At 40.8% G+C, this 25,559-nt stretch overlaps 1 protein-coding gene across 1 annotated transcript in view; it reads left to right on the forward strand.

The window, feature by feature from the left end:
- LOC115133298 (sodium/potassium/calcium exchanger 2-like) overlaps window positions 1–25,559 on the forward strand; it is a 181,431-nt gene that overhangs the window by 10,416 nt on the left and 145,456 nt on the right. The window contains exon 2 of the mRNA XM_029666385.2: window positions 3,933–5,079. Coding sequence (XP_029522245.1) covers window positions 4,165–5,079 — 915 coding nt within the window. The 5' untranslated portion in view covers window positions 3,933–4,164. The remainder of the gene's footprint in view (window positions 1–3,932; window positions 5,080–25,559) is intronic.

The following is a 25,559-nucleotide window of genomic DNA, read 5'->3' on the forward strand; positions in this document are numbered from 1 at the left end:
CAAAAGTAACAGTCAGTATCGGGTGTGGTTACCAGCTGCATTAAGTATTTGCAGTGCAGCTCCCCCTCATGGACTGCACCAGATTTGCCAGTTCTTGCTGTGAGATGTTACCCCACTCTTCCACCAGGGCACCTGCAAGTTCCCGGACATTTCTGGGGGGAATGGCACTAGCACTCACCCTCCGATCCAACAGGTCCCAGACGTGTTCAATGGGATTGAAATCCGGGCTCTTCGCTGGCCATGACAGAACACTGACATTCCTGTCTTGCGGGAAATCATGCACAGCACGAGCAGTATTGCTGGTGGCATTGTCATGCTGGAGGTTCATTTTAGGATGAGCCTGCAGGAAGGGTACCACATGAGGGAGGAGGATGTCTTCCCTGTAATACACAGCATTGAGATTGCCTGCAATGACAACAAGCTCAGTCCAATGATGCTGTGACACACCGCCCCAGACCATGACAGACCCTCCTCCTCCAAATCGATAACGCTCCAGAGTACAGGCCTCAGTGTAACGCTCATTCCTTTGACGATAAACACGAATCCGACCATCACCCCTGGTGAGACAAATTCGCCAGTCCTGTCTCGTCCAGCGACGGTGGGTTTGTGCCCATAGGCGCCATTGTTTCCAGTGATGTCTGGTGAGGACCTGCCTCACAACAGGCCTACCAGCCCTCAGGCCAGCCTCTCTTAGGCTATTGAGGACAGTCTGAGCACTGATGGAGGGCTTGTGTGTTCCTGGTGTAACTCGGGCAATTGTTGTTGCCATCCTGTACCTGTCCCGCCGGTGTGCTGTTCGGATGTACCGATCCTGTGCAGGTGTTGGTACACGTGGTCTGCCACTGCGAGGATGATCGGCTATCCGTCCTGTCTCCCTGTAGCACTGTCTTAGGCGTCTCACAGTACGGACATTGCAATTTATTTCCCTGGCCACATCTGCAGTCCTCATTCCTCTTTGCAGCATTCTAAGGCATGTTCACACAGATCAGCAGGGACCCTGGGCATCTTTCTTTTAGTGTATTTCAGAGTCAGTAGAAAGGCCTCTTTTATTTTTTTTTATTAAACTAGGCAAGTCAGTTAAGAACAAATTCTTATTTTCAATGACGGCCTAGGAACAGTGGGTTAACTGCGTTGTTCAGGGGCAGAACGACAGACCTTGTCAGCTCGGGGTTTGAACTTGCAATCTTCCGGTTACTGTTACTGTAAACTGTTAGTGTCTTAACGACCGTTCCACAGGTGCATATTCATTCATTCTTTATGGTTCATTGAACAAGCATGGGAAACAGTGTTGGTCTGTCAAGCTATTTGGATTTTTACAACAGGGTCCTGAAAAAGGGACGTTTATTTTTCTATGTGAATCGTAAACTTGCTTGTTAACAGGCAAACATTATCTAAAGCTAATGTTATGCAAGGTAGATATCAATTCTTTGTGGGTGGCTAGCTAAGAGTTCTTCATGTCTAGCGAGTTAGCCCGATTGACTTATCCATTCACTGAACCGTTCTTCTTCAAGCCAGCAAAATGGGTATTGTACAGTGGGTATTGTAGGCAGGTTACCATGCCAAAATTAACACAGCATGTACAGTTGAAGTCGGAGTTTACATACACCTTAGTCAAATACATTTAAACTCAGTTTTTCACAATTCCTGACATTTAATCCTAGTAACAATTCCATGTCTTAGGTCAGTTAGGATCACCACTTTATTTTAAGAATGTGAAATGTCAGAATAATAGTAAGGGGAATGATTTATTTAAACTTTTATTTCTTTCATCACATTCCCATTGGGTCAGAAGTTTACCTAAACTCAATTAGTATTTGATAGCATTGCCTTTATATTGTATAACTTGGGTCAAACTTTTCGGGTAGCCTTCCACAAGCTTCCCACAATAAGTTGGGTGAATTTTGGCCCATTCCTCCAGACAGAGCTGGTGTAACTGAGTCAGGTTTGTAGGCCTCCTTGCTCGCACACACTTTTTCAGTTCTGCCCACAAATGTTCTATAGGCTTGAGGTCAGGGCTTTGTGATGGCCACTTCAATACCTTGACTTTGTTGTCCTTAAGCCATTTTGCCACAACTTTGGAAGTATGCTTGTCCATTTAGAAGACCCATTTGCGACCAAGCGTTAACTTCCTGACATCTTGAGATGTTGCTTCAATATATCCATATAATTTTCTTCCCTCATTACGCCATCTATTTTGTGAAGTGCACCAGTCCATCCTACAGTAAAGCACCCCCACAACATGATGCTGCCACCCCGTGCTTCACGGTTGGGATGGTGTTCTTCGGCTTGCAAGCCTCCCCTTTTTCCTCCAAACATAACGATGGTCATTATGGCCAAACAGTTCTATATTTAGTTTCATCAGACCAGAGGACATTTCTCCAAAAGTACCATCTTTGTCCCCATGTGTAGTTGCAAACCGTATTCTGGCTTTTTTATTGCGGTTTTGGAGCAGTGGCTTCTTCCTTGCTGAGCGGCCTTTCAGATTATGTCTCTATAGGACTCGTTTTACTGTGGATATAGATACTTTTGTACCTGTTTCCTCCAGCATCTTCACAAGGTCCTTTGCTGTTGTTATGGGATTGATTTGCACTTCTCTAGGAGACAGAACGCGTCTCCTTCCTGAGCGGTATGACTGCTGCATGTTCCCATGGCGTTTATACTTGCGTACTATTGTTTGTACAGATGAACGTGGTACCTTCAGGCATTTGGAAATTGCTCCCAAGGTTGAACCAGACTTGTGGAGGTCTACAATTCTTTTTTCTGAGGTCTTGGCTGATTTCTTTTGATTTTCCCATGATGTCAAGCAAAGAGGCAATGAGTTTGAAGGTAGGCCTTGAAATACATGCACAGGTACACCTCCAATTGACTCAAATTGAGTCATGAGATCATTTTCTGGAATTTTCCAAGCTGTTTAAAGGCACAGTCAACTTAGTGTATGTAAACTTCTGACCCACTGGAATTGTGATACAGTGAATTATAAGTGAAATAATCTGTCTGTAAACAATTGTTGGAAAGATTACTTGTGTCATGTATAAAGTAGATGTCCTAACCGACTTGCCAAAACTATAGTTTGTTAACAAGAAATTTGTGGAGTGGTTGGAAAACAAGTTTTAATGACTCCAACCTAAGTGTACGTAATTTTCCGGCTTCAATTGTATTTATTAACATAACAAGATAAAATTTTGCAGTCAGGCAACATATGAGATGTGAATAGGCAACATTTCAGTGTATTTGCTCTCGCTTCAGCTCAAATAATGGCCTCATTTGCATGTGATTGTGTCATATTTCTTTACATACTTTCTGTTGAAGCTTGCATCGATGCATGCTTCAAAATATATACAAATGGAGTACGCATTTGGGAAGTGCCCTCCATGATCCAAGCTATTTTTATTTCTGCAGGCTCATTCAATGTGGGCCTTTTTACCACAAGCTCGGTGTTCAGTGTCCTTACACAAACACGTAGACACCTGATGTCCCGATTTCCCTGTATCACTGAAGTTTGTTTTATTTCAAGGGCATTTGGTGCATCACATTGCGAGTAAGCCTATAATTTTGTGGAATTCGGCTATTTGCATACATTTTACCTGGATACCATGCCATTAGTGTTGATTTATTTTTATGAATATTATATTATGAACCCTATTTGTCCGAGTAGGCAATTAGTATATCATGAATTCAAACATTTGCAGATTTTTTCCCCAATGTTATATGCTTATTTCTGAAAAGATAAAGTGGGATATAGCTATTGCCTCTGAACCCATGTATGGATAACTGGATAACCACTGGTCAGGACTACGTTGTGGTGTTAAATTCACTACAGAATTGTAGTAGGCATGTGACAGCTAATAGTTTGTTGCTGTGTGTGAGTTCTACATGTTGACGCTTTCTCCTTTTCTTTTTCTCTTTCATTTCTATTGAAATCTTGTTTTTAGAGGCTAATATGAAGACATCAATGGTCAAGCCAGACCCTGGAAATTATCTGGAATCCTCCCATGTTGTTTGAAGCCTAAGGCAGGACCATGCATTGTGTCTGGTGAAAACCAGTCCACCCTCCTTCTACCAAACCATTGAGAGTGAAGACACACACACACACACACACACACACACACACACACACACACACACACACACACACACACACACACACACACGCACACCACAGAGATGGGTTTGGACCAGCCCTGCTTGGATATGGTGGTGCAAAGGCCCTTTCTGGGTGCAACATGTAATAGGCACCGCCACCAGAACCTGCGCCGAAAGATGAGGCCCATACGAATCCTGGGTTTTGTATTCAGCCTGGTAGCCATAAGCGCAATCTCATTTTCCTTCAGTGCCTTGACCTGGAGCTCAGGGACCTACTCAGAGCCGCTCCTGCCCCAGGAGGCCATCCTTCAGTCAGGCCCAACTCCACACAGGACTCTACTTTCCACACAGCACCAGAGGGACCCCAATATCTCAGCCGACATTCCCGTGGCAATGAGGTCTTCGGCAGACGGCAACGAGAGCCAGGGGGACTACCCCACGGACCTGTTCACGCTGGAGGAGAGGCGCCAGGGTGCTGTGGTGCTCCACATGTTTGGGATGCTGTACATGTTCATCTCTTTAGCCATTGTGTGTGATGAGTTCTTCGTGCCCGCTCTGACAGTAATCACAGAGAAGCTGGCAATCTCTGATGATGTGGCGGGGGCCACCTTCATGGCGGCAGGTGGGTCGGCGCCAGAGCTCTTCACTTCAGTCATTGGTGTATTCGTCTCCCACAGCAATGTGGGCATCGGGACCATTGTGGGCTCAGCTGTCTTCAACATTCTCTTTGTCATTGGAATGTGCGCCATCTTCTCCAGGGAGATCCTCAATCTGACCTGGTGGCCCCTCTTCCGTGACGTCTCCTTCTACATCATGGACCTGATCATGCTCATCTGTTTCTTCCTGGATAACTACATCTCCTATTGGGAAAGTATTGTGCTACTTTCAGCCTATGCCGCCTATGTGATCTTTATGAAGTTCAACAGCAACGTGGAGGGCTTCGTGAAAGGCTGCATGAACAAGAATCAAGTGGTGGAGGTGGAAGTGCAGCCCAAGGTGAGTCTATTTCCCTATTTTTCTTTATCTATCTTTCCCGACAGAGCTTCATCACCATTACCTCTGCCTCTCTATCTTTCAAATGAATGTGACCATTTGAATCTAGCGGTTAGAATCTCAGATCACAAGTATTGTACAAAACAACAATAGACAAATGTAACAATAAAAAGTTGTCTCTGTAATGGATAGACTGGATCTTATATGGGATAACCCCCCCCCCCATTTAATGAAAACATTTAACCTTAATTTAACTAGGTAAGTAAGTTAAGAACAAATTCTTATTTACAATGACGGCCCACCCCTGCCAAACACTAATGCGGACGGTGCTGAGCCAATTGTGCGCCACCCTAACGGCTGGTTGTGATACAGCTTGGAATCAAACCAGGGTCTGTTGTAATGCCTCTAGCACTGAGATTCAGTGCCTTAGACCACTGCACCACTCGGGAGCCCCATCCCCAGCCACCAACCCACCACACACATGCTCACACACACAGCCTATGAAGGGATGGATCAATTCAAAATAAGTCAGTCAATTGAGGAAGTGATACCCTTTTTTCTATTATGGAATTAGAATATCTGGTTACTTCCTGAATTGACTGACTGACCTGAATTGACTGACATTTCAATTTATTTTCAATATTTATTCAATTTTGGACTTGCCTAGGCCTGTGACCTACAGACTGCAGGTGTCGTTTAAATGCCTTGAATGCTTACCTTGTGCTCTGAAATGAAAAATGTGTATTTCATGATTGTTTTATTTTATTTAAACCTTTATTTAACTAGGCAAGTCAGTTAAGAACATATTCGTATTTACTATGATGGCCTATTTTATGAGTACAACCAATAAATTATTGTGAAAATGCAGTCAGAGCTCCCAGAACTCCCTCTACAGGTGATTTGGTGGACATGCAATGGTGCAAGTAAAAACAAATCCTCAAACCTCAAAATGCAAGTTTTGAAATTAAAACAATACTCCAACACACTAAGCCCTCTACTACACTATAGATTGATTTAATAGATTGTTTTAAAGGTAGTCTGAACAAGGCCAACATATGGCTTTTGATGAATTTCTCAATCAATTTAGGTTCCAATGTCAGTGGCTTCACATCCATTGACTTTTTCCACATTTTGTTATGCTGCAGCCTGAATTTAAAATGGATTAAATTGAGATTTTCTGTCACATATTGTCACAGTGAAATTAGGTTTTTCGAAATTATTACAAGTTACACTGAAAATATAAATGCTAAATGTAAAGTCTTGGTCCCATGTTTCATGAGCTGAAATAAAAGATCCCAGAAATCTTGAATATGTACAAAAATAGTATTTCTGTATGGACCTTGCTTTGTGCACGGGGAAATTGTCATGCTGAAACAGGAAAGGGCCTTCCCCAAACTGTTGCCACAAAGTTGGAAGCGCAGAATTGTCTAGAATGTCATTAGTGTTAAGATTTCCCTTTACTGGAACTAAGGGGCCTAGCCCAAACCATGAAAAACAGCTCCAGACCATTATTCCTCTTCCAACCAAGTTTACAGTTGGCACAATGCCTTCGGGCAGGTAACGCTCCCCTGGCATCCGCCAAACCCAGATTTGTCCCTCAGAATGCCAGATGGTCAAGTGTGATTCATCACTCCAGAGAACACGTTTTCACTGCTCCAGAGTCCAGTGAGCTTTACACCACTCCAGCCGACGCTTGGCTTTGCACATGGTGATGTTAGGCTTGTGTGTGGCTGCTCGGGCATGAAAACGCAGACAAACATTTCTGGTGCTGACGTTGCTTCCGGAGGCAGTTTGGAACTCGGTAGGGAGTGTTGCAACTGAGGACAGTCGATTTTTACACCCTACGCACTTCAGCACTCGGCAGTTCCGTTCTGTGAGCTTGTGTGGCCTACCACTTTGCAGCTGAGACGTTGTTGCTCCTAGACATTTCGACTTCACAATAACAGCACTTACAGTTGACCAGGGCAGCTCTAGCAAGGCAGAAATTTGACGAACTGACTTGTTGGAAAGGTGGCATCCTATGACGGTGCCATGTTGAAAGTCACTGAGCTCTTCAGTATGGGCCATTATACTGCCAATGTTTGTCTTTGGAGATTGCATTGCTGTGTACTCAATTTTATACACCTGTCAGCAACGGTGTGGCTGAAATAGCCAAATCCACAAATTTGAAGGGGTGTCCACATACTTTTGTATATATAGTGTAAGTTCAGGAGTAAATATTTCTTAACAAATCACTCACTCTTTGGGAAATAAACGTGCTTAACATTATTTTTGAATGACTACCTTATCTCTGTACCCCACACATACATCTCAGGTTCCTCAGTCGAGCAGTGAATTTCAAACACAGATTCAACCACAAAGACCAGAGAGGTTTTCCGATGCCTCGTAAAAAAAGAAGCAGACATTTAATATACATTGGAGCATGGTGAACCTATTAATTACACTTTAGATGGTGTATCAATACACCCAGTCACTACAATGATACAGGCGTCCTTCCTAACTCAGTTGCTAGAGAGGAAGGAAACCACTTAGGGATTTCACCATGAGGTTGATGGTGACTTTAAAACAGTTACAGAGTTTAATGGCAGTGATGGGAGTAAAACTGAGGATGGATCAACAACCTTGTAGTTACTCCACAGTACTAAATGAAAAGTGAAAAGGAGGAAGCCTGTACAGAATAAAAAAAATCCTATACATGCTTCCTGTTTACAATAAGGCACTAATGTAAAACTGAAAAAAGAAATTGGCAAAGAAATTAACTTTATGTCCTGAATACAAAGTGTTATGTTTGGGTTAAATCCAATACAACACATCACTGAGTACCAGCATGGTGGTGGCTGCATCATGTTATGGTTGTCATCGGCAAGGACTGGGAATTTTTTAGGATAAAAAGAAATGAAATACAGCAATGCACAGGCAAAATCCCAGAGGAAAACCTTATTGTCTGCTTTACAGCAGACACAGGGAGACAAATTCACCTTTCTGCAGGACTTTAACCTAAAACACAAAAGTCAAATATATGCTGGAGATGCGTTGAATGTTCCTGAGTGCCTAGTTACAGATTTGACATAAAATCTATGGCAAGACTTGAAGATGGCTTGCCATTATGGGTTATTGTTTTCAGTTTGCCAATATGGTGTCTTGTGTGTAGATGGGTGATAATTATTCTTATTATTTTAATCAATTTTGAATTTAGGCTGTAGCACAACAAAATGTGCAATAAGTCAAGGGATATGAATACTTTCTGAAGGCGTTGTATATCCTAGAAATGCACACTGTAGTTATCACATAAATGTTGGTACCAACGTCAAAAATATATCCTAGTAAAAGGGAAATGGAAAATGGAGATTGTTTGTTTTCTTTGTACATTGTCTGATGAAAACACACCATGTACCTTTTTTGAATTTAGTAACACAAATTGCCCAACATAGTCACCATTTATTTTATCTATCTTTATTTTAGTTTCTCAGATATTTTCAGACTTAGTGTTCTTCTGTTGAGATGGCATTGGCCTGTGTCACCCAAGCTGCCTCACAGTATTCCTCTGTGGGATTAATAAAAATGACAGTGTCATTCTAGGTTAAGCTGGACAAATTGTGTCCCAGTTTGACAAACAATCCCTTGAAATATATGGAAACTCTACAAACCAAATTTTATTTGACAATGTCAAAGGAAGGTCTGTTTTGATATATATAAAAATGAAGATATCCAAAAGATGTTAGATATCAGTCCTTAAAGTATGATTATTAGTATGATTGCCTCATTGCAAGGAGAAGCAGTTTCTGTACACAAAATTGCCACTGTGGTACAATGGTCTTACTCCATCTGTCTTTCAGTCGCTCTCATTAAGAAATTCTAAGAATCTTGAAATACTCCCTCAGGTTAAATTATGCTGTAAAATATTTTTTTGTTTATTCACAAATGATGACTGGTATCTTCCTTGTGATACATGTATATCTATAGGAATCCATTGACTTCACAGAGCATAGAATGCTATCTTCAATGACACTGGAGGGCAAAGGGAATATATTCCATAGCAATTTGATACTGTTGTTGAGATTATCCGGATGGATTTAGGTTACTTTGTGACACGAGATGAAAATTAGTTTTTGAGATATTATCCCAGAAAGCTGTACTGTAATAAAGCTTTAAATAAATCAGGATTTACTTTAAGTAGATAAATGATATTTCATTGGAGGTCACACAACACAATACTGGGAATCGAACATCAAATAGACTCTAGAATTCACATACATTCAAGGTTGGCTAGGTGCTTGATATGTTCATTCCCAAGTGAGAATCTAGTAAAGCTTTCAAAATATAAGGTCTTGAAATTGGGTGTGTTGTGTCTATAGTGATGTATTTTGGCTTCTGGCTGCTACTAGTGAGTTAAATAAACCCAATAAGAATGCAACAGGGTGTGCCAGAGCAAAGAGGAGATTCAGTTGACCTTGAGATGCAATGCATGAGACGACTGGAGAAAATAACAGAAAAACAAGTCCAAAAAGGTGGATACACAGACGAGTCGATCAACCATGCTTGTCTCTGTTCTCATCCCCACAGCTCAATTATCACTCATGGCATGTTTAGGTCTCTCCTATCATGGCCGGCTGAGGAATGCCTCCACCACTGCCCTGTTGGCTACAGACCATATTGTGTTGGACTGTTAGATTCTGACATTATTACTAAATATCTTTATGTCGATGATTTTACACTTGAGAGTCCTTATTCTTTGTAGAATTATGTGTACAGTGCCTTCAGAAAGTACTCATACCCCTTGACTTATTCCACATTTTGTTGTGATACACCCTGCATTCAAAATTGATCAAATATTTTTTTAATGTCACCCAGTACCCCATAATGTACACAGTACCCCATAATGGAAATGTTTTACAGTAAAATGAAAATGAAATACAGTAATATCTCATTTACATACAGTGGGGAGAACAAGTATTTGATACACTGCCGATTTTGCAGGTTTTCCTACTTACAAAGCATGTAGAGTCTGTAATTTTTTTTATCATAGGTACACTTCAACTGTGAGAGACGGAATCTAAAACAAAAATCCAGAAAATCACATTGTATGATTTTTAAAGAATACATTTGCATTTTATTGCATGACAAAAGCATTTGATCACCTACCAACCAGTAAGAATTCAGGCTCTCACAGACCTGTTAGTTTTTCTTAAGAAGCCCTCCTGTTCTCCACTCATTACCTGTATTAACTGCACCTGTTTGAACTCATTAGCTGTATAAAAGACACCTGTCCACACACTCAATCAAACAGACTCCAACATCTCCACAATGGCCAAGACCAGAGAGCTGTGTAAGGACATCAGGGATACAATTGTAGACCTGCACAAGGCTGGGATGGCCTACAGGACAATAGGCTAGCAGCTTGGTGAGAAGGCAACAACTGTTGGCGCAATTATTAGAAAATGGAAGAAGTTCAAGATGACGGTCAATCACCCTCGGTCTGGGGCTCCATGCAAGATCTCACCTCGTGGGGCAATGACCATGAGGAAGGTGAGGGATCAGCCCAGAACTACACGGCAGGACCTGGTCAATGACCTGAAGAGAGCCGGGACCACAGTCTCAAAGAAAACCATTAGTAACACACTACGCCGTCATGGATTAAAATCCTGCAGTGCATGCAAGGTTCCCCTGCTCAAGCCAGCGCATGTCCAGGCCCGTCTGAAGTTTGCCAGTGACCATCTGGATGATCCAGAGGAGGAATGGGAGAAGGTCATGTTGTCTGATGAGACAAAAATAGAGCTTTTTGGTCTAAACTCCACTCGCCGTGTTTGGAGGAAGAAGAAGGATGAGTACAACCCCAAGAACACCATCCCAACCGTGAAGCATGCAGGTGGAAACATCATTCTTTGGGGATGCTTTTCTGCAAAGGGGACAGGACGACTGCACCGTATTGAGGGGAGGATGGATGGGGCCATGTATCGCGAGATCTTGGCCAACAACCTCCTTCCCTCAGTAAGAGCATTGAAGATGGGTCGTGGCTTGGTCTTCCAGCATGACAACGACCCGAAACACACAGCCAGGGAAAGAAGCATCTCAAGGTCCTGGAGTGGCCTAGCCAGTCTCCAGACCTGAACCCAATAGAAAATCTTTGGAGGGAGCTGAAAGTCCGTATTGCCCAGTGACAACCCCGAAAGCTGAAGGATCTGGAGAAGGTCTGTATGGAGGAGTGGGCCAAAATCCCTGGTGCAGTGTGTGCAAACCTGGTCAAGAACTACAGGAAACGTTATGATCTCTGTAATTGCAAACAAAGGTTTCTGTACCAAATATTAAGTTCTGCTTTTCTGATGTATCAAATACTTGTTCTCCCCACTGTACATGCAGTACCAGTCAAAGGTTTGTACACACCTACTCATTCCATTTATTAAAAGCTATTTTCTACATTTCAGAATAATGAAGACATCAAAACTATGAAATAACACATATGGAATCATTTAGTAACCAAAAAAGTGTTAAACAAATCAAAATATATTTTATATTTGAGATTTTTCAAAGTAGCCACCCTTTGCCTTCATGACAGCTTTGCACACTCTTGGCATTATCTCAACCAGCTTCATGAGGTAGTCACCAGGAATGCATCTCAATTAACAGGTGTGCCTTGTTAAAAGTGAATTTATCCAATTTCTTTTCTTATTGCGTTTGAGCCAATCAGTTATGTTGTGACAAGGTAGGGGTGGTATACAGAAGATAGCCCTATTTGGGAAAAGACCAAGCCCAAGAACAGCTCAAATAAGCAAAAATAAATGACAGTCCATCATTACTTTAAGACATGGTCAGTCAATATGGAACATTTCGAAAACTTTTAAAGTTTCTTCAAGTGCAGTTGCAAAAACCATCAAGCGTTATGTGAAACTGCCTCTCATGAGGACCGCCACAGGAAAGGAAGACCCAGAGTTACCTCTGCTGCAGAGGAAATAAATGCTTCATAGAATTCATCAGACACATCTCAACATCCAACTGTTCAGAGGAGACTGTGTGAATCAGGCCTTCATGGTGAAATTGCAGCAATGAATCCACTACACCAATAAGAAGAAGAGACTTGCTCAGGTCAAGAAACATGAGCAATGGACATTAGACCGGTGGAAATCTGTCCTTTGTTCTGATGAGTCCAAATTTGAGATTTTTTGGTTCCAACCGCTTTGTCTTTGTGAGATGCAGAGTAGGTGTGGTTCCCACCGTGAAGCACGGAGGAGGGCACGTGATGGTCTGAGGGGGCATTTGCTGGTGACACTCTGAGTGATTTTATTTAGAATTCAAGGCACACTTAACCATCATGTCTACCACAGCATTCTGCAGCGATACACCATCCCATCTGGTTTGCGCTTAGTAGGACTATCATTTGTCTTTCAACAGGAAAATGACCCAACATACCTCCAGGATGTGTAAGGGCTATTTGACCAAGAAGGATAGTAATGGAGTGCTGCATCCTGACCTCCACAATTGAGATGGTTTGGGATGAGTTGGACTGCAGAGTGATGGAAAAGCACACAACAAGTGCTCAGCATATGTGGGAACTCCTTCAAGACTGTTGGAAAAGCATTCCAGGTGAAGCTGGTTGAGTGAATGCCAAGAGTTATCCAGGCAAAGGGTGACTACTTTGAAGAATCTAAAATCTAAAATATATTTGGATTTGTTTAACACTTTTTTGGTTACTACATGATTCCATATGTGTTATTTCATAGTTTTTGATGACTTCCCTATTATTCTACAATGTAGAAAATAGTACAAATAAATAAAAAGTGTGTGCAAACCTTTGACTTGTACTGTAAGTATTCACACCCCTGAGCCAATACTTTGTAGAAGCACCATTGGCAGATTATACAGCTGTAAGTCTTTCTGGTTAAGTCTCTATGAGCTTTCCACACCTGGATTGTGACCATTGTTCTTTTCAAAATTCTTCAAGCTCTATCAAATTGGTTGTTGATTATTGGTAGACAACCATTTTCAGGTCTTGCCATCGATTTTTCAAGTAGATTTAAGTCAAAACTGTAACTCAGCCACTCACGAACATTCACTGTCTACTCCAGTGTAGATTTGGCCTTGTGTTTTAGGTTATTGTCCTGCTGAAAAGTGAATTAATCTCCCAATGTCTGGTGGAAGCAGACTGAACAAGGTTTTCCTTTAGGATTTTGCTTGTGCTTAGCACCATTCCATTAATTTTTTTAAACAAAAATACTCCTCAGTTCTTAATGACTTTCCCCAAACATATATTTTGTATGCACACAGAGCAAGTCCATGCAACTTATTATATGACTTGGTAAGCACATTTTTACTTCTGATCTTAGACTGTCCATAACAAAGGGGTTGAATGCTTATTTACTCAAGATATATTTCAGTTTTTAATTTGTAATTAATCTGTAAATACTCAGGAAAACATAGTTCCACTTTAACATTATGGGGTATTGTGTAGTGAGTGGGCCAGTGACAAGAAATATCACAATTCAATCCATTTTAAATTCAAGTCCTCAACTGGCAGCTTCGTTAAACACCAGTGTTCTCAGAACAAGAATAGATTGACGAGTTTCAGAAGAAAGGTCTTTGTTTCTGGCTACTTTGAGCCTGTAATCGAACCCATAAATGCTGATGCTTCAGATACTCAACTAGTCTAAATAAGGCCAGTTTTATTGCTTCTTTAATCAGAAAAACAGTTTTCAGCTGTGCTAGCATAATTGCAAAAGGGTTTTCTAATGATCAATTAACCTTTAGAAATGATAAACTTGGATTAGCTAACACAAAGTGCCATTGGAACACAGGAGTGATGGTTGCTGATAATGGGCCTCTGTACGCTTATGTAGATATTCCATAAAAACATCTGCCGTTTCCAGCTACAATAGTCATTTACAGCATTAACAATGTCTACACAGTGTTTCTGATCAATTTGATGTTTTTTTAAATGGACAAAAAATTAGATTCCTTAAAAAAAACAAGGACATTTCTAATTGACTCCAAACTTTTGAACGGTTGTGTGTGTGTGTGTGTGTGTGTGTGTGTGTGTGTGTGTGTACTACCAAGCAAAAAGATAAACACAGCATGTAGAGTGTAAAATGTTCCATATGTACAGAAAGCTTCTTTCTCTAAAATGTTTTGCACAAATTTATTTAGTGAACATTTCTCCTTTGCTAAAATAATCCATCCTCCTGACAGGTGTGGCATGTCAAGAAGTTGATTAAACAGCATTACCATTACACAGTTTGTTGTAAAGGCTTTTTTATGGCAACCCTCCCAAACAACTTGTGGTTATGTAGGTGGTGTCTGATCATAGTTTTGGAGACTTTCTGACCCCAAAACCCAACTAACGTCTGCAATTCACCAGCTGTGATTCTTGCAGATTTTTTGGCCACTCTAACCATCCTCCTCACTGTGCGTGGGGTCAATATAGACACACGTCCTCTTCCAGGCCGATTGTTAACATCTCCAGTTGCTTTAGACTTCTTAATTATTGCCCTGATAGTGGAAATGGGCATTTTCAACCGTTGAGCTATTTTCTTATAGCCATTTCCTGATTTGTGCAGCTCAACAACCTTTTTGTCTCACATCATTACTGGAATTCTCGTGTCTTTCCCATAGTGATGGATGACTATGGGAACTCGGCCTGTGTGTCACCTCATATTTATACCCTAGTGAAACAGGATGTCATGAATTACCACTTAAGTATTCCTAATCGCTCAGGTGAAATTAAGAACATAAAATATGAATGGGAATATACTTCAGTTAGATTTTATTCATAAGAATTTCTAGGGGTGCCAAAAATTGTGGCACACACTCCTTTATTTTTTTCAATCATTTTACTTCAATTAAAGGTTACTTTTTGTGAATATTTTGAATGAGAGATTTTGAATGAGGATAAACAGCAAATACATTTTTGCTCATATTTACCAAGGGTGCCAATATTAGTGGAGGGCACTGTAAATAGCATAGTTTAGTTTCTATGCGGCATCTGCATACCAACCATTTGATCTCAGTCAGTTTCATGGGGATATGCTCGAGATCATCTCGAGTTATACAGTGTTGTTTTCAATTATGTACAATAAACAATTTTTAGAGCAGATGGTGTCAACAAACTGTAGCATAGTCTCTTTGTATTTTGCCTAGTGGCGCGCTGTTGAGTTTTAGCCACATGAGTGAAAAATGCAGTGAGTTTTTGTCTTACAGTAACTAAACTATTATATTAGGTTCTGTTATGTAGAATACTATCATATGTGATCTTGCAGACATTGATCTAACTTAATTTAACAAGCACCATTATCCTGAGTAGCATGCAAAGAACATGATCCACACATGCTCAGAATGTGTGGATCACATTTACTTCGCGCCATATTGCTTGTATTCCTTATGTAAAGTCTTACTGAACTTTGTCTTTGTCTTAGACATCCTTTTAGACAACATTTGCATAAGAGCATAAATCCCCTCAAGCATTTATCAGAGGTAGGACTGTAGGCCTTAGCCCCAGTAACTAGACAAATATCTAGTGGAGAATTATTAAGGCATTCTCTCTTGTAAGCACAAGGTCAATTACCTTTGACATGCAGTAACACGAACATCTGGTAATAATAGTGCACATGGGGTGAGGAATCCCTGAAGCAATAGCATGACAGTGTGTTGTCTCCATACAGTCTCACACAGTGCTGCGAAAAGCATAAAACAAACAGGGAGAGCAGAAGGAGGGGGGCACATTGTGAAAACTCAAGACAGTACTGAGCCTTCAGTTGGTGATTGGCATTCTGCCATCGCCATGGCGATAGACAGGCTCAGGCGAGGCGACTTTTGCTGTGATCATGAGGTTTGGAAAAAGCTGTAACACCTACAGGATGCTAATGAGAACATTGTGTGCCACAGAGAGTGTGAGAGCAGAAGAACCTGGGAGTGCTATGGTTGATCTTATAAACTGGGCATTTGTAACTAATCTATGGGTATTTCAAAACCAGTGAAAATTATGAATCATCAGTCTTAGTTTTCAATGAATGCGATGCATTGGAAATGGTTAGTTGAATGCAATGGGTTTTGCTAAATTTACATTGGGCAGTCCAACAGAAAACTTGGAAAAAAATGTCAAGCGAGGCATTCTGATTATGGATTCATCAACCAACTGACTATAAGCAGCAACATTTCCCTCACATCAATTCTCCTTTTCTATTTATTGAGAAGTCATTGCAAATATATGTTATTTTTTAAATGATCAGTTTACTTACTGAATTGACTGCATTCAATTGGAATTGACGTCACCCTGTTGTAGGCATCAAGGTTTGAAGGAATTAGTGCTTTTGGTCACAGCTTGGGATCCAGGAATCTGTCCAATTTCAATTCTTGATATTTACCCATTTGATTCTTGAAAATTGTATAACTTCCTCATGACCTTAGGGAAAATGCCCTTTTCATAACTTAAAATATAAGATTTTAAATATGTTTAAAACTATCATGTTGATGTCATGGACTGACAGTCCTTGCATCTAGAGCTGTCTATGAATTTGAGACGGTGTATCATTCCCTTTTGTTCCATCTTAAGGGCTGTTGCGGTGACCGTATTCCGTCACACCGGCAGTCATGAGTCATGAAGGCAGTCAAATTCCACATGACCATTTAGTCATGGTAATTAGGCTTCTCCAAGCTCTGATGCTGCAGCTGGTCATTAGTAGCCTACCGAACTTGCTAACTGCCTGGAACTCAGCACTCTATTGTCCCTCTAATCACTCTGACATGAATGCAAATGTATTCGAAAATCTAATAAACCACTTCATGAAAGCCCATGAGCTCATGTTGCGCAATGTTTCTATAGGCTATGCAATTGCGTGAGAAAATAGAGTGATGGCTACTAATAATATTCAACTTTCCTAATATTAAGCATATATTAAGCACATTGCTTATATTTACAACAGGAGTAAATATAAACCACAGGGAAAAGCATCCTCCATTCACTATTTAAGTGCATAGATGACATGTATTTTTCCCCCGCTGCCCCTGTTTTGATACAGGTGCATGATAATGGTCCATTCTAAATCCAAACAAATTTCACACATATTATTTAGTATATGTAAAGACAAGATTAAATCAAGAATAGTCTGATGGGTGACAATATTAGCCTATCACTTGTGAATGATGCCCAGCATAAGAAACAGTGCCATGTTTTTGCGACTTGTTCGAATCATAGTCACACACCTCATGTAGCTTAGCCCATAGGCCTATATGTTTTCATAAGGTTTGCATCACAACTAAAGTGTCCAAATAACTTAAGCACATTAATCCGCTTTACAAGTGGTGTAGAGCCTCACTGGCATACAGTATATAAGCAGTGTGTGAGTTTCAAGTTTGGGTTAGATAATTTTCACCATAAAAATTCACCTTTAAAATAAAAGCATTACATGCATAATTGCATTTGCGGTCACATTTGATAATGGTGTTTTCCACTAATGGAACATTTGCGCTTATAGCCTACTACCATGTGCGCATTGCTGCGCTTATAAAGTGATGAAATAGCCTAATAGTTTATTAGCATTTTAAGCTAAACGTTCTGATTTGTTAGTCAGCCACATAGCATAAACAAAATGTCTGATGCTAGTGGTTGTATTAATTTGGAATCTATTCCATATCACAACTGTCCCGAGACTGTTTGAAATGTTTTTTTTCTCATACAGAATTGAATTGGTCGACTTTTGTACTATGGGAGATAGAAGATTGACATAGGTTTGTGCTTTTGTTGTTCGTTAGGCCTACTCATCTTGTTGGTTGACAAAAAGTAAATGTGAACAGTTCATCCAATATCTTCAATATGTACCTCGAAATTGGATAAGAACGCTCGCATTAGTGTCCCCGATGTGTCTGTCTTAACTTAGCCCGTGAAAAAGACCCGATCATGTGATAGAGAGCAGTGTGAGTGAGAGATGCTTCGGATTGCGCAGCACACTCCGGGAGAAGGGCACAATGCAGAATATTTTTTAGGGTGCATTACGGCCACAAATGGGATGCTGCTGTGAAATTCAAAGTAGGGATGCACGATATATCGGTGAAATTATCGGAATAAGACGATATTAGGTAAAAATGCCAACATTGGTATCGGCCCGATGTCTAGTTTAACACCGATGTGCAAAACCGATGTCAAAGCTGACGTGCATACCTATATAACATAGGTACATGGCGGAATGACGCCACGTAAAATTTTGCACTACACATGCAACACAGCATTCCTAACCTAGCCCAAAATGTCTGCTGTGTGGATCGAGTAGTCAACAAGTCGAGCTGTCATTTGAAAGAGTAAAAAAGTTTCAGTGAGACAACTCAAAGGAGAAATCCGCCTTTAATGCCAAGATAATAGATTCGTTGCACTTGACAATCAACTGTTCTCTGTTGTGGGTGATGTTGGCTTTCGCAACTGGTCGAGCACCGGTACACACTACAAAGTGCGCAATTTTTCAGATGTTGCCCTCCCGGAGTTACACAGTAATAGTGTCACTGCTATAAGCTTCACGACAAACTATGCACATGCAACACAAGTGCCACCACTACTATCAGTAGCACTATCAAGCTGTACAAAAAAGTCTGCAAACAAGCAAACACCGGCCACAAACTATGTGTTTACAATACTGCATTGGTAATAAATAATGATTTGTTTGACCGCAACTTCTGGGGTAGCTTGGTACCTACACTAGCACCAAATACAACCAGCCTGAAAACAATGACCAGTAGAAACTGCAGGAAGTTTCATTATTCTTAGGAATGATTTATGAATCCTTGTGAGTACGTATTAGCTAGGTAGACACTTGTTGTTTGTTTATTGAAATTGAACTTCAATTCATGAAAATAAACAGCTAGCCAGCTACTTAACCCTGTTGCCCAAAGCTAACGTTATAAGCAGCCAGCTTGCTTCATCTGCCTATTGAGGCTCGACCGGACATGGTTATGTGGACTTTGCGGTTTGCCTTCAAAATAAATAAAAGTACCTCTTTGAAAGTGATGCAGAAGGTTACAATTGGTGGAATCATACCATATTTAGACTAGATGTTAAAGAAGGTTGGAATGTGAAACAATGAAATGGGATATTATTCTACTCGGTGACACCCACAGAACAGAAATTTGAAGAGTTTAGCAACTATTAGCATTATAGCTCTTATCGCGGGACTGTGACTGTGTGAAATCATCTCCCCAGTCAGCCTATTGTGTGTATTGACATTCATATTGCACTGTACAGCTTTACCTAAGGATTGGGTATCAATGAAGTGGGGTATCAACCTTCTCAATAACCAGGCAATTTTTTTCCCAACATCCTCCTCAGAGTTATCAGACTCTAAACATCCACGCGGTATTGTTTTTCCTCTAAGAATAGTGTACAATACACATAGGTTGACAATAAATGTGGCTCAATTCACAGTTGTTTCAGAGTCCCGCAATAAGAGCTACAATGCTAATGTTCTCTGGGTGTCACTGAGTAGACTGGTACCCCATGGCATTGATCCACAATCCATAGGTAAGGCTGTACAGTGAAATAAGTATGCCCCAAATGCAATTCTAAAGTATAATACATCCAGTGTGATTAACAGATTTGTCAAATTATCAAATGATTGTCTTTTGTTGATTTTATATAACAACATTCCAACCTCGTTTAGCATGATCTAGTCAATTATGGAATAATTATACTATTTGTATTCATTTGCATCACTGTCAATTACATACTTTTATTTTGAAGGCTAACCGGAGAGTCCACTACTGTGGCTAATCCATATTGTGGCTTGCTTCACATCGATGGATCTAACCACCATTAATCAAATAAGAACTGCCTTATAAATTAGGGTTATTTTAGATGACACCTAGCTATATAGTTAGCTAGCTAACTATATAGCTACTGAAATAGATGTCATTTTGAATTTTGATATGTTTTTGGAAAAGAACATTGCATCCATGAGCTAGCTAGCTTTTTTTATAACCAGCACTATAGGTGCGCGAGACAACTTCACGAGCATCATCCTTATTTACAATGACGGCCTATGGGACTCCCAATCACGGCCGGATGTGATACAGCTTGGATTCATACCAGGGACTGTAGTGATGCCTCTTGCACTGAGATGCAGTGCCTTAGACCGCTGTGTCCATGTGTATGTGTTTTTAACTGTACTAGAATGCTTAAAAGGCCGAAAAAAATGTAAATATCGGTTAGCAGTGTCTTTCTTTTTGGCAAGGAAAATATTGGATATCGGTATCGGCCAAAAATGTCATATCGGTGCATCACCAATTCAAAGCATTATCATGTGCTTATCAAATTGTGAATGAGAGACTATTAGAGTGTGTACAGCCTCCGCAAAAATGAAAGCAGAGCTTATGCCCTTCAAGCGACTTTTTTCAAATCATCATTAGTCTCATCATGCAGCCTTACAATGTATTAAAAATCTTAACATATAACATTAACCAATGTTTGAAAAACAACTAAAGTTACATTAATAACTCTAAAATAAGCATATATGAATACCATTTTCTTTGTTAACCATTCAACACAGAATAGCTTCATGTGCGGACTCCCTCATTGTTTGGAGAAAGTATTTACATTTTATTCATCTTTGTTCAATTTGGTTCTTCATACTATAAAATAATGCCATGGAATTCTAAGCAAATCTTGTCTGCAAAATGAACTAGTGTAGCCCACAGCCATTTGGCATAGCTACATCAAGACAACTCAGAGTATGCTATTCTTTTCTTCTGAAATAGACTACATTTTCTTCATATGATGCTTCTTTAGACCTATCTAAAATAAATTATGGATTTATTGTGAAGGTATAGGCTATATTACATGGATTTATTAGACTTTTAAAAATGGCTTGTAGGCAATGTGTGGAAGCCAGGAGATGCTAAATGTGTTTATTTTGTGGTTAATTACCGTGAGACCGACCAGTTATTTGCTTGACAATCACCAGCTGATGAAATTCCGTGACCGCCACAGCCCTAGGCAGGGCTGCTGTTTTGTTGTTTTTTAAAATCCCAGAATGTAACTTTAACGAAGCATTCATAAACCCTTTAGTTTAAAAGACCTGCATAGATGCTTCACAAATCAACAATAAACCAAGGTCATACTATATAAGGGTGATATCATTAGGTCATTAAATCTGGTGCTTTGCAGATTGTGACATAATGTTTTTGCCACCCTTTATAGTATGACATTTTACTTAAAAAATTATGTAAATATTTGATGTAAGCCATATAAAGGGCTTATAAAAACTTTGTATATTATTAAGATTTACTTTTACTGAATCTGAAAATTAGTCCGAGATGTATTTTAGATGTTCTTTTTACCCTTTTTTTCTCCCCAAGTTTGTAATATCGAATTGGTAGTTAGTCTTGTCCCATCGCTGCAACTCCTGTACGGACTAGGGAGAGGCGAAGTTTGAGAGCCAAGTGTCCTCCGAAACACGCCGCAAAATTTTAAGTAAGTATTTTATTCCCTATTGTGTAAAGTGTGGAAGTCCAGTGTTCATTTAACACCACAATTATGTTTGTTTCAATGTCTTCCATCTTTCTAGAACACATTGACATTCTGTCACTTTGCATCTTGCAAAGAGTGCACATTGCTGTAGGTCTGGGACATGAAATGGAGAAAACTGGCGGCCGTTGTCGATTACTAGACGAGTCAGTTAAGCAACTCAATTTAACCCTGGGGGTAATGCATAACACCATCAATACTTCAAACTGAAACTGTCTGTCCCCACTTACGTTTCGTGCTTGCCTCTGGAAAGCCCTCTATTGGTCATCAGTTGGTCCCCCTGCAGTGTATTAACCAGCTAAGGGTTCTATTCACACGTACTGTATCAGTATTATTGGCAGCTCACTGGGTGACAGTAGACTGTTTCCTTGCTTCAGCATCCAACCAATTAACAAAACTACACAATACATAGATGTGCTGTACATTTTAATGCTTTAAAATTGAAACCACTTGTGTGCCAGAAAGTGTACTCACGTCTGGACACTTGGTATTAAATGTAAAGGAGATTGACGAACGTTTGAGGAAAGCAATAGTAAATCAAGGGCTCGAATTGCATAGTTGATTGAATGCTTTTTCTAGGCTTTTGTGAAATTATCAGTCTATAATTTTAATGGTAGGTTTATTTGAACAGTGAGAGACAGAATAACAACAAAAAATCCAGAAAAACGCATGTCAAAAATGTGATAAATTGATTAGCATTTTAATGAGAGAAATAAGTATTTGACCACCTCAATAAGAAAGATTTCTGGCTCCCAGGTCAGGTGTCTTTTATACAGGTAACGAGCTGAGATTAGGGGCACACTCTTAAAGGGAGTTCTCCTAATCTCAGTTTGTTACCTGTATACCTCTCCACCATGGATAGACCAAAGACCAAAGAGCTCTCCAAGGATGTCAGGGAGAAGATTGTAGACCTACACAAGGCTGGAATGGGCTACAAGACCATCGCCAAGCAGCTTGGTGAGAAGGTGAAAACAGTTGGGGCAATTATTCGCAAATGGAAGAAACACAAAAGAACTGTCATCGGCCTGTGGCTCCATGCAAGATCTCACCTCGTGGAGTTGCAATGATCATGAGAACGGTGAGGAATCAGTCCAGAACTACACGGGAGGCAAACAAATAAAGGCATTACAGTCACAGGAAAGCAAATGCAAACAAGAAAGTAACCAGAGTCAAACCCTGAGATTGTAACATTAGCAAAAAACATTAGTCTTTAGAAAGGTAGTGTTAAATGAATAGCTAATGCCAACTTAGTTCAAACAAAAACATAAACACATATTGGATATTTAACATGTTACTAGTACCAGCTAAGCAAGTCAGCCATCCAATGTTACTTAAATGGATACAGGTCTTCGTTCAGTTGATTTTAGATGTAGCTAGCTAGGTAGTTGTCCATATGTCAAGCTATATCTCAGCTAGCTAGCCACTAGAAATGTTGAAGTGCCTTGCTAAATCAAAATTCAAATTTCAAATTTTATTTTTATTTGTCACATACACATGGTTAGCAGATGTTAGTGCGAGTGTAGCGAAATGCTTGTGCTTCTAGTTCCGACAATGCAGTAATAACCAACAAGTAATCTAGCTAACAATTCCAAAACTACTACCTTATAGACACAAGTGTAAGGGGATAAAGAATATGTACATAAAGAAATATGAATGAGTGATGGTACAGAGCGGCATAGGCAAGATACAGTAGATGGTATTGAGTGCAGTATATACATATGAGATGAGTATGTAAACAAAGTGGCATAGTTAAAATGCCTAGTGATACATGTATTACATAAGGATGCAGTAGATGATAGAGTACAGTATATACGTATATATATGAGATGAATAATGTAGGGTATGTAAACATTATATTAGGTAGCATTGTTTAAAGTGGCTAGTGATATATTTTACATAATTTCCCATCAATTCCCATTATTAAAGTGGCTGGAGTTGAGTCAGTGTGTTGGCAGCAGCCACTCAATGTTAGTGGTGGCTGTTTAACAGTCTGATGGCCTTGAGATAGAAGCTGTTTTTCAGTCTCTCAGTCCCAGCTTTGATGCACCTGTACTGACCTCGCCTTCTGGATGATAGCGGGGTGAACAGGCAGTGGCTCGGGTGGTTGTTGTCCTTGATGATCTTTATGGCCTTCCTGTGACATTGGGTGGTGTAGGTGTCCTGGAGGGCAGGTAGTTTGCCCCCGGTGATGCGTTGTGCAGACCTCACTACCCTCTGGCGAGCCTTACGGTTGTGGGCCGTAAGTTGCCGTACCAGGCGGTGATACAGCCCGACAGGATGCTCTCGATTGTGCATATGTAGAAGTTTGTGAGTGCTTTTGGTGACAAGCCAAATTTCTTCAGCCTCCTAAGGTTGAAGAGGCGCTGCTGCGCCTTCTTCACGATGCGGTCTGTGTGGGTGGACCAATTCAGTTTGTCTGTGATGTGTACGCCGAGGAACTTAAAACTTACTACCCTCTCCACTACTGTTCCATCGATGTGGATAGGGGGGTGTTCCCTCTGCTGTTTCCTGAAGTCCACAATCATCTCCTTAGTTTTGTTGACGTTGAGTGTGAGGTTATTTTCCTGACACCACACTCCGAGGGCCCTCACCTCCTCCCTGTAGGCCGTCTCGTCGTTGTTGGTAATCAAGCCTACCACTGTTGTGTCATCCACAAACTTGATGATTGAGCTGGAGGCGTGCGTGGCCACGCAGACGTGGGTGAATAGGGAGTACAGGAGAGGGCTCAGAACGCACCCTTGTGGGGCCCCAGTGTTGAGGATCAGCGGGGTGAAGATGTTGTTGCCTACCCTCACCACCTGGGGGCGGCCCGTCAGGAAGTCCAGTACCCAGTTGCACAGGGCGGGGTCGAGACCCAGGGTCTCGAGCTTGATGACGAGCTTGGAGGACACTATGGTTTTAAATGCCGAGCTGTAGTCGATGAACAGCATTCTCACATAGGTGTTCCTCTTGTCCAGATGGGTTAGGGCAGTGTGCAGTGTGGTTGAGATTGCATCGTCTGTGGACCTATTTGGGCGGTAAGCAAATGTGATTGGAGTGGGTTTAGGGCAGACATGGGCAAACTACGGCCCGCGGGCCACATACGGCCCGTTAGGCTTTTTAATCCGGCCCGCCGAACTTGTCCAAATTATAGTAAAAACCTCATTTTTTCCCCTTTCCCTGCAATGCCCACGTTTCCCCAATAGATGGCACACTCAAAACACATTGACCGTTGTTGGAGTGGCGCGTATTTCTCTTTATTTCACTTTAATTTTCACTTCGTTTCACGTCACCATTAAGCCCTTCTGTGAAAATGAGCGGACCAAAGAAAAGGAAAGTGGACAGCGAATGCCGAGTGTTTAATAAGGAGTGGACAACAAAATACTTCTTCACTGAAGTCCGATCAACGGCTGTATGTCTGATATGCCAAGAAGCTGTTGCGGTTTTCAAAGAGTACAATATCAGCCGTCACTTTGCCACGAAGCATGCAAACTATGCTAGCAAGCAGTCAACACAAGAACGGGCGGCTACTGCTCAGAGGTTGGCAGCTAATTTACAGAGTCAACAGAACTTTTTCACCGACAAACTGCAATTCAAGAGTCAAGTACCAAGGCAAGTTATTTGCTGGCATTCAAATTAGCAAAGGCTAGCAAGCATTTCTCCGAAGGCGAGTTTTGAAAGAGTGCATGGTAGAGACAGCAGGTCTCTTGTGTCCGGAGAGCAAAGCCAAGTTTGAAAAAATCAGTTTAGCACGCAGGACAGTGACTCGCCGCGTGGAACTGATTGACGAAGATATAGTCAGCGAGTTAAACAAAAAGGCGGAGTCCTTTAAGTTATATTCACTAGCACTGGATGAAAGTAACGACATAAAAGACACTGCTCAGCTCCTAATTTTTATCCGAGGGATTAACGACAGTTTTGAGATAACGGAGGAGCTTTTGAGCATGGAATCACTGAAAGGGAAAACGCGAGGAGAGGACTTATATGAACAGGTGTCTGCTGTCATCGAGAGAAT

The sequence above is a fragment of the Oncorhynchus nerka genome, linkage group LG8, assembly GCF_034236695.1.
Source record: "Oncorhynchus nerka isolate Pitt River linkage group LG8, Oner_Uvic_2.0, whole genome shotgun sequence".
Taxonomy (NCBI): domain Eukaryota; kingdom Metazoa; phylum Chordata; class Actinopteri; order Salmoniformes; family Salmonidae; genus Oncorhynchus; species Oncorhynchus nerka.